The 10478-nt window shown below is 30.2% G+C and overlaps 1 protein-coding gene across 1 annotated transcript; it reads left to right on the forward strand.

Annotated features, from left to right (window-relative positions):
• The first annotated feature begins 2896 nt into the window (after positions 1 to 2896).
• LOC142327654 (ATP synthase F(0) complex subunit k, mitochondrial-like) lies at positions 2897 to 9761 on the forward strand. The gene is made up of 3 exons (XM_075370874.1): positions 2897 to 3055; positions 5879 to 5987; positions 9254 to 9761. Exons 2-3 carry the CDS (start codon positions 5901 to 5903, stop codon positions 9323 to 9325), a joined length of 159 nt encoding a protein of 52 aa, XP_075226989.1. The 5' UTR covers positions 2897 to 3055; positions 5879 to 5900; the 3' UTR covers positions 9326 to 9761.
• Positions 9762 to 10478: the final 717 nt, after the last annotated feature.

Below are 10478 nucleotides of genomic sequence, written 5' to 3' on the forward strand. Positions count from 1 at the left end.
GATCAGCTAAACATGTATTATAGAATACATGTTCAAGAAAATCAATCATAATAATTTTATACAGGATTAATTAGCTGACTGAGATTGAACTTACAAAGAGTTCAATCACGACTAACTGAAATTATAAATTTTGCCCTTAGGCTTTAAGGAAAACAAACTGTTGAGTTATTATTTGAAATTACAGCATCAACATAAAGCAGTAAAAATCCAGTGTTCAATTTGCAGTTTTATTACTGTGAAACTAGTAAATATATAAATAAATGAATGGAAAATCACAAAGATGAAAAGATCAGTCCATGTAATCATGTGTTTATTAAATCTGGCCTGTAAATAAATTATTTTGTTGGGATATTGTTGTAATTGCCAGTTGGTAAAGAAGGATTTTTACAAATTGCAGATATTTGTATTTTTTTTACCAACTTTTCAAAGAAAAGTACAGTATTACTTTCATTCATATGATATGATAAGGTTGTAAAATTGAATTTTCCTTATGTTTTGAGGCATGAGGAGTACGAAAATACCATTCACTAAAAATATAATATCTTACATTATTGTAGGTTTTTTATTCTGGTGATTCAAAAAGGACTTCATAACTTTAAAAGCATATAAAAATTTATTGAGATAACTTACAAATTTGGTTGAGGTCTCATTTCATAGAAAATCATCAAGCTTGTCACCTAACATTCACTTTGGTTCAATGTGGCTTCCATTTGTAATGTGACATACATCCCACCTTAAGTTGATTTCATTCCAGACTGTTGCCAGCAAGTCGGGCTTTACCTCTGCTGCAGCAGCATTAATTCAACATTTCAGCATGTAGAGTTGGTACATAAACCCAATCTTTAATTAAACCCCATAAGAAAATATTTACAGGGTCAAATCTGGGGAGCAAGGTTGGACCTTCAAGACCAATCCACCTACTTGGGAATCAAGTATCAAGAAAATCTCAACTTCTAGGTGGTACTGAAGTGGAGTTCTTGCTGATATTTTGATCATTTTTATCTATTTGAGAAATTACAAAATTTTGAAGCATGTTCAGATAAACAATACCATTTACATTGCCTTCTAGAAGAAGAACAGGCTGTACAGTCTTTATTTGCTTAGAGTACAAAAAACCTTAAGGCTATCATGAATGTGCTACAAAGTTTCTTGAGGGTTTTTGCTATCCCATATTTGGCAGTTACGGGTGTTCACTTTGCTACTGATGTGTAACAATGACTCATCACTAAAAACTACATTGTTAAAAAATGTATCATTGTCTGCAATTCTATCCATCACTTCCATACAAAACTGCAGCTGAACAACTTTGTCATCAAATGTTGACAACCATGGTTCAACAAATATTGAACCATGGTTAGTTTGTATGGCTTGAAGGCAATCAAGCCATGTGTAATATGCGTCAAACAGTCGTTTGTGGAATGCCAATCTCACATGATGCAAGTCGAGTTGATTTCTTCAGTTTATATGCAAAGCTTTCTTCGAGCTATTCTGCAGCAGCTTTAGGGAGATGTGGGCATCCTGGTGATTTTGTATGTTGTAATGGAACAACCTGTTTCAACGAAGGTTTGGTGCCATAAAGTAAATTGTATGCCTACCAGGAGGCTCCTCACCATACTCTAGAAAAATTACATGGAACTGCAGTTTCTGACTGCAAATTGTGAAACCAAAACACACAGCAAGCACATTTTACACCAGTAAATACATCCATTTTTAACAACGCTGATTGATAAATTCAGTACTATTGGACTATGTGAGTCAAAACTTGATGTGGTTTGCTATTAAATGAGACCTCAACCAACTCTGTAAGTTATCTAAATAAATTTTTATATGCTTTTAAAGTTGTAAACTTCTTTTTGAATCAGTTGTTATATATACAGGCCTATGTATAAAATTTGTTGCCTGAAAATCTGCCAAACTACTAAATCAATTTCATTGAATCTAGATATGCTATAGTAGAGTATCTTAATTTATATGTCTGAAAATTTGATGAAGATTGGTTGACTCATTCTTCAATTACACACAATTAAATGCTAATGACAATCACAATTTGAAAATCTTTTTCAGTCGCATAGTGGGATTAGGAAATTAGAAATATTTTTCTACATTGTTAATTCAGTTGCATACTGAGCTCTTAACCCTTTTAAACAGACACCACAGAAAATTAATCTAAAATAAATGCTACTAATTTGCCCCCAAAAAGTATTATGGAAGAAAATTTATATTTTTCTGAAGATTGAATCATTTTAAAGTATTGTCACATTTCATAATGGTGTTCAAAAATAAACAATTAAGTTTATTAACTACTTAATTTATTTTATTAATAATATTTAGGTTTAAAATTGTAATATTTATTATTCATATTGCTAAAGTTAAAAAAATATTCCACTAATTTTATTTAATTTTCCCTTTGTATAACAAGTAAAGGAATTAATGAGTATTGGATATTCCCTTATGTTTTTACATTTTGTTGACAGTGTTTTAAGTCTTTTATTAAAAAATTAATAATATGAGCATTAATCTCTATAACTGGATAGAGGATATGGATTGGAATTGTTAAAATTTGAAGCATAAACTAGCGCTACTAAATGAGTGGTAGAACTAAATAAAATGAAACTGCGCATCCGCTCAGGTAAGTTGGGATGATAAAACCATGTTTTAAACCGTTCAAGTGTTCTGATTTTGTATTTTGAACACTGATCTCTATGTAAATTTTAATTATTTAACTTATTTCTGTTTGTGTTGCGAAAATGACCGCTTTTGATTGTGTGGAGTAAAATAAACTATACAATCACGATTGTAATTGCGCAAGCGTACAGTAGTTTTATTTAGTTCCCAGCGGCGCTGAAGTATGCTTCAGTATTGAACACTAAATTGTATTTTACGCTAAAGTCTCCTATCCAGTTACATAGCGATCAGTATATGACCCTGTTTTTTACTAATCTTTCGATACGAGTAATCGAATTTGTAATAATCGAGTAATAAAATTTTTCGATACGAATTTTAGTTATCGATATAGCTCTTCAACGCCATTTTTGTCGTATTAAAGGTCGTTCTGGTAAGTATTTTGCAATTTTTTAAGGGCTTCGGGCTTTAAATATTTGTAATACTATGTTGAAAAGTTATATCAAATTTAAATCCTATAAAACGTGTTTAAATTTTGTAAGCATTAAAATATTTATTAAACAATTTTTATGGAAAATTACATTTTATCGGTTCTTTTTAATGCCTTAAGAGGTAGAAAAAAATTGCTCATTCATATAATACATATAAAACTGGAAATTTATACCAGATTTTATGTCTCCCCACCCAATATTTGCATCAGCTCCTTAAACTGTCAGTGCTAGCTAGTGAATTTTATATGCACCTGCTTAATTCGCCTAACTAATCATGTAATGTACATATAAGTTGGTTGAAAAATTACCAAGTGACAAAAAATGTGTGTTAATTTGGTATGTTAAGTATGTATACAGTATTTTGAAAATCTATCTTGGATAAATAGCCTCAATAAAATATATTTTAATTTTTTGCAACGTATTGCTGATAATGGTTTACCTAAAGCACTTTTTCACACTATTAATAGACTTTTCTGAATGTATGATCACAACTTTGTAAAGGTCACTGTAGTGCAAATTGTATTTGAAGCAGGATAAATTCATTTACTGTTTGAGAACCCTACCCATAAGAAATAGGATAAGATTTCAAATTTTATCAGTTCAATGCTTCTGCGTTATTTTCTGTCCCTTCTACCATTTTGGTGTGGGAGATTTTTACAGTAGAAATAAGTTTGTTATCAAGTCAAAGGGAGAGCTCAAGCAGGTGAATCCTGTTCTTGCCCTTGGATTGCACGATGTCACATCTGACAAACTTGAATTAAATTTGTGCCTGACAGTCTTTCTTTAAAGACAGAATATATAGACCGAGAATATATAGGCTGCTATGTCTTTACATAGCAGCCTATATATTCTTACTGTTTAAAATAGCCACTTTAATATTTTTATATCTCCTAATACCTTTTGTAGTTATTTGTCCTAGAAAGCATATATGTTTGCTTCATTCAGACATTTACACTTTTGATTATAATTTGAATTGTAGCTAATCCAGACTGATTATTTTAGATTAAATGGATTAAAATTTTGTTCATTATAATAAGTTCAAGTGTGATTGTGGTTTACAAATATAATAAATACAAAAGAGATTATATTAATCTTTGGTTTTATTTTTGTGCATTCACCTCAGCTATTATTACAGTGTATGCAAAAAACTTTACAATATTTTATTCCTAAATATGTTATTTATTACAAAACACAGCTGACAGCTGAAAAAATTGAAACTTTAGTCCTGTGGGAGAAGAACTACGAAGAATATATCATTTACAATTTTATAATGTTTTTGGTAGAAATATCCCACAAAAATCTCAATTTGATATACACATATTTTTATTTTACTTTTAGTGAAGAATTTTTTTAATGATTTCTAAGGAAATTTGAGATTATTGAATATAGATTCGAAGGTGTCTTAGGAGATTTAAGAATACACTTTCCAGTATTTTTTACACTTAAGAAAGACGTTAAAGTTCAAAGCAAATTCATATGCACACACAACTTATCTATGTTTGCCAAGAAAAAGTAGCCCTACCAGAATATGTAATATTGAATAGAACATTAACATCCTAAGTTCACATACAGGACAGTAGCATGGAAAATTAGAACAAAGGAAGGGGACATACATTCCTATGTAAGAACTCCCATCCCACAACTCACGGGAGTTGTCTGCTGAGATTGTGAAGGAGAGGTGTGTTATGAGAGGCTTTAGTGATGAACCCTAAGCAAGTGAATATTGTAGTTGTAGATATGAACCAGTTCTTTGAAGGAAACACAGGATTTATTCTATAAGCATTTCTTGATCTCCCTGCCCCAGCTAAATGGAGTGTTCAGCAATTGGTTGAGAGTTTTTAAGAAATGCCACCAAACTGGATCTGTTGTAAATGCGCCAAAAAACAGGGTGCCATTTCTCTCCACTCCTGAACTTTGTGCACACGTTTCTTAAGTAATGCTTTGTAGTTCTAAATAAGTGTAATAATCACAAAAGGTTGGGATGATATGGCTGCAGATTGGACCCATTTATGTTTATCATGTCAGACAAGGCATGATTTCATTCATCAGAAAATCGGAACCTCATACATGAGGTACCCTTACATGACCAGAAGGTGAGTTGGTGTGCTGTGATGTCTACCTGACTATTTTTGATAAAAGCTGACAGAATTAGAATGTGAAAACTGCTTTTTTCAAGCAAGATAAAACGACCAGTAAGTATTCTGAAACTCTAATTCTTGACCAGTCTTTTTCTTTGACAAAAACTTGGCATCAAATTGATCATTTTGTCTTTTTCTTTTATGTAATCACTTCCAAGTTCAATTCTCCAAATCAGGCCTTTAGGTCAATTACAATCAAAAGAATAAACATTTATTTAATCTGAAAAATTATCTATGTTGTTTGCCATATTTAAAAATAAATATATATACTTAAAGCATAGGAACATTAAAGTTTAATTTTGAACAAGAATTGGATGTAGTTACTAGGTGCAAAATATCAAAATTTTTAATATGATATGCAAACACTGCTGGTGAATTTACATGAAATGACTTCATATTTGATATCTGAAAGCAATTGAGACTTTTAACAAACAAAACATTGTAAAAGGTAATTGACTGCAGTTAACTGCTGGAAAACAGATTTGTAAATGTCCATTGTATGAATTACTTAGGATAATTGAATAATACAATTAGATAATTTTATTTAAATTTGTTTTTAATTTTGATAAAGTTGAGAGTTTTTTAATTTATAAAAAAAAAAGTTGATTTGTATAATTTTTTTTATAGATTCAATTCAGCTAACATTAAAATGGCTGCCCCAGGTGACATTGACGAAACGCAGTTTAAAGGACTCAGTAAAATATTCAACAGTCACACTGACAGAGGAAGAATAAATGTAAGAATTTAAATACACTATTTAATAGTAAAATGTTTTAGCAGACTGTAGGCCAGCATCCTCATCTTGTGGGCAAGAGATATCTTTTGATCATTCATTAAAAACATTTTCTAATGTAAATCTGGAACACTACTGGAATTTTTCTGTTTATTGCCCTACTGTTAACTGCACTAGTACATCAGCTGAATTAATTTTAATAATTAAGTAGCAGCTTTTTTGCTGTGGGTTGGCCAAGGAAGCAGTTAAATAATGCATCTTCCTGTTTTTGATAAATTCTTCTGTTGACACTTTTTATTTATTTAAGAACACTGTTCACTGTTTGTAGGAAAATTAAATTTATGAATTTAAATATTAAAAAATGTATTATAGTAAAAATTATTTTATGAAAATTAGTTTATTTTAGTCACATTAACTTGCACTATAAAATCCATTATTTTCCGTACTTTATAGTTACTATGTAAGTGTCATCCCTTATTGATACTGTATGAATAAAAAATAAGAATTACATTTTTATTTAAAAGAAGTTTTTATTTATGAAATGTGAGACGAATTTAGTCATTGTATGTATTATATATATATATATATATATATATAAAATCAACAGTTTCAGCAATTCTTTGTTTAAAATATCCAAATCTTGAACTTTTGTTTTTACATATAACTTTCAATAAATCCCCAAGCAAAAAAGCCCAAAGGAGTGATATCTGGAGATCTAGATGGTCATGCATTTGGACCTCCTCACCCAGTCCAGCACTAGGGAAATTGTTGTTCAAGAACATGTGCAACATTCCTGGGATAAAACCAACATTCCTGCAGGGAAGCCTGCAGGAATCTAAGGAACAGCAGATATCTGAAGAATGTCAGGGTCAATAATTATATTAATATTAATAGCAACAGATTTTGTTCCTGTCAGTGGGCTACATGAAAACAGACTCCATTTTTGTGTAGTCCTAACCTGACATTAAATTTCAGTATGTCCCTTTCATTTTCGATTACAATAGGGGGGGGGGGGGGTTTCAGTACCCCAAATTCAAAAATTATCTCAACTTTCCGCCACATATGAAAGGTTGCCTCATCACTAAATAACAACAAAGATTATTAGGATTGTTTTCAACACAGTGGATTTTCTCTGTAGCAAAGTGATATAGGCAATCATTTGGTTTAATGTGATGAAGGAATTCTAACCTGTATGTTTATAAACAAAGCCGCTTATGAAGAATGTCATAAACAATGCTACAAGGATTTTTCAGTTCATATCTAGCTCACCTAATTGGCATGAATATAATTGGCAATGAATATATCGTGTACACAATCCACAATATTGTCACTAACTGAAATTTTTGGATGATTTCCAGTTTGTGAAACCAAGCTTCCAGTCTTTCTTAAAGTCTTATTCCACTGGCAAATAGACTTGGATGTAGGAGGGTGGATATTCCATTCAGTTTGGCCATGCCGTTGAACACACTATTGATTGAAACTACGCTATTCAAACCATGCACTGAACCTTTTGTTATGGATTCCATTCCATATTCCGACTTATTTCAATTGCATTGTAAGTCGGCTTGCCTGCGCATGTGTATTCCTCTGACCTTGAGAATTTACTGAAGAAATCGTGGAGTTATTTCCTGTTGATTGAGCCTGCATTTTGAGAGATTACTATGACTACTTTTCAAAATGTAGGCCATTACTTTTAGAAACCTTTAGCCCGGACACCATGTATATTATATATGAGCCAGTCAGAAAGTTCTCTGCATGGGATTAAGATTCCACTTTAAAAAATTCTTTCCCACTGTTTTCTACAGTAAAAATGTAAAGGTGTGTTGTAAACGTGATTGTATATCCATTCAAGACGATGAATGCTCAGGATGTCTAAAAAAAACCACTAAGACCAACAAAAGTTTTATAAAAATCCATGGAGTCATTGTAAATTATAACTGACTGAAAGCACGCAAGCTTGCTGAAGTTGCAAATATCTCAATAAACCATGTTCACTACATTTTAGATGATTTGGGTGTGAAAAGCTTTCTGCTTGATGGGTGCAGGATCTTTGAACATTCGACCAAAAACACATTAGACTGAACATTTCTCAAAGGTATTAAGATTTATTCACACATGATTCTGTTGAGTTTCTTTAACATTTTATAACAATAGATGAAACATGGATTCACCATAAATTCCAGAGACTAAGCAACAATCCAAACATTGGATGAGATCAGGTAAAATTTTGCCAAAGAAACTGAAATTGATTTCATATGAAAAAAAATTGTGGTTATGATTTTTTGGTATTCTCGTTGGGTGGTGCTCACAGATTACTGAAAACTGCTATTCAGGCTAAAAGTTCACATCTGGCAAAAAATAAAATGCTTTTTCAGCACGTTAATGAGGTTGTTGAGACAAAATTTCATCACTCAGTGTCAGATTTGGCTCCCAGATATTACTCCCCAAATTTGAAGAAATTCACTTCAAATGATGAAGTCAAAGCTAAGACTTAAGAGTTGAACAAATAACATTATGCTGAGGATATTAAGTTTACTGAGGATCACCATTATACTGAGGATAAACTGGGAAAGTTTATTGGTCTAAATGTTTTTTGTGAGATAGAGAACTTTCTAAACAGCCCTTGTATATACATACACAAAATCGGGCCTAATGGTTATGTAAATGGTTAAAAAATAAACTATATGTGGCTCTTATAGTAAGCCATATCATTGTCAGTCATTTGTAAATAGAGAATGGAGAATGCTGCAAAATAAATAATATAACATTTATGAAATAAAGGTAAATTATTTTTAGAGATCACATTTTTACTTCCATTGTTCCAAGTCTCTGATATTTGGAATATTTTATTAAGAAACCATAATTCAAAGAACTGGGGATTGTAAAATCATCTATTGTTTGAAATTATTGAATTTTCATAGTTATACTGGCATGTAAAATTTCTTTCTGCCATATGCTACTATATGCTGAAAAGAATAATTTTGGCTATTAATCTACTTCTAATTATATGAAAATTATAATATTTATTAAATTAATACAAATGAAATAAATAACTGTAGTAATGATGTGGCAACTGTTATAACATATGTAACACATTGGTAATCAGAGGCTGTAGAATTAACATACATTTGACTATGGCTCACCAACATATTTATTGCAAATCTGATTTGACATTTCTATCTAATTGTATTTAAAAAATTTTAATTACTTAATTATTTTATTTGCTATTAATAACTAATCTCTTTATTGTTTGTTGTTTTCTGTTTTAGTTTTCGAAATTGACATATGCAGTTTGTGCTGGATTAGCTTTATATTTTTACCTTAAACCAAAAAAGAAATAGACTTCTGCAATTTCATGTAAAAAGAATTAAAAATATTGATTAGTTAATATTATATAATTCTGGAATTATAGTTACAGTATCAAAGCATAAAAAAAAAAAAAAACAGTGTCAAAGTATGAAGAGTACACTGTAGAAAATTCTTATCTTTACTTTGTTTTTAAGACTAAATTTATGTAAATTTGTTATCGAAATGTAATTTCAGTTTATTTTACATTTATTTTTATTATTAAAAAAAAAATGAGTATTTTTGTTACAGTATTCTTTAATTTAAAAAAAAATATATATTACATGTTTCTTTTAATCTAAAAAACTTTTTTAATTAAAAAATATTTAAATTTCATTGAACAACCTTTAATTGTATTAAAAAAATATATTTAATGCAACTGCTCATTAAGTTTACTTTGTTATTGTTATAATAAATGCTGCGTGTAAGTTATTCATCATTTTCATTTCTTTCCAGTCTAATCAATTTAACCTAACTATAAATTATTTTGAATGACATCTTGTGTTTATTATTCTAATCATAGTTCTTAGAGAAGACCTTAACACTATGTTTCTGTTTTGGAAGAAGCCCTCCTTGGTTCTGAACTAGATTTTATTTGAAAAATGTAATACTACTTAATTTGGAAGTACTTTTTTATTTAATTTATTATTTTTTTGTATATGCAACATACCAATAACCCATACTTTATTATAATTACACTTTGTATCAGCACATTATTATTGTTATTTATAATATAAATTGTTAAAACCTTTTTATTTATATGCAGCTTAACCAACTGAACTGTTTAACTGTTCACCCAACCCATAAATTGTAGTAAATAAGCCAAGTTGTGTTTAGCAATTTATGGTCGCAGATTGCAGTGAGGAACCTATAATTTGATTATGGAAGTTTTAGTTACAAATTAACTAGCGATGTGTGAATATTCCAGTATCTTGAATTAATAAGTGTTTATGGTGCTAAATAATACTTAAATACAGCACACTTTGCCGCAGTGATATGTGGTATAAAACATTAGAGTGGCCAGCTGTAGTCTCTTTCAAACAGGATTTCAATCTGATTCTAAAATCTTAATTTAAAGTTTAAAAACTTCTTAAAACATATATTACTTTTTAACAAAAAAAAAAGTGTTGTAAATTTGATAATCACCCT

Source organism: Lycorma delicatula, chromosome 7 (assembly GCF_047948215.1).
Source record: "Lycorma delicatula isolate Av1 chromosome 7, ASM4794821v1, whole genome shotgun sequence".
Lineage (NCBI taxonomy): Eukaryota > Metazoa > Arthropoda > Insecta > Hemiptera > Fulgoridae > Lycorma > Lycorma delicatula.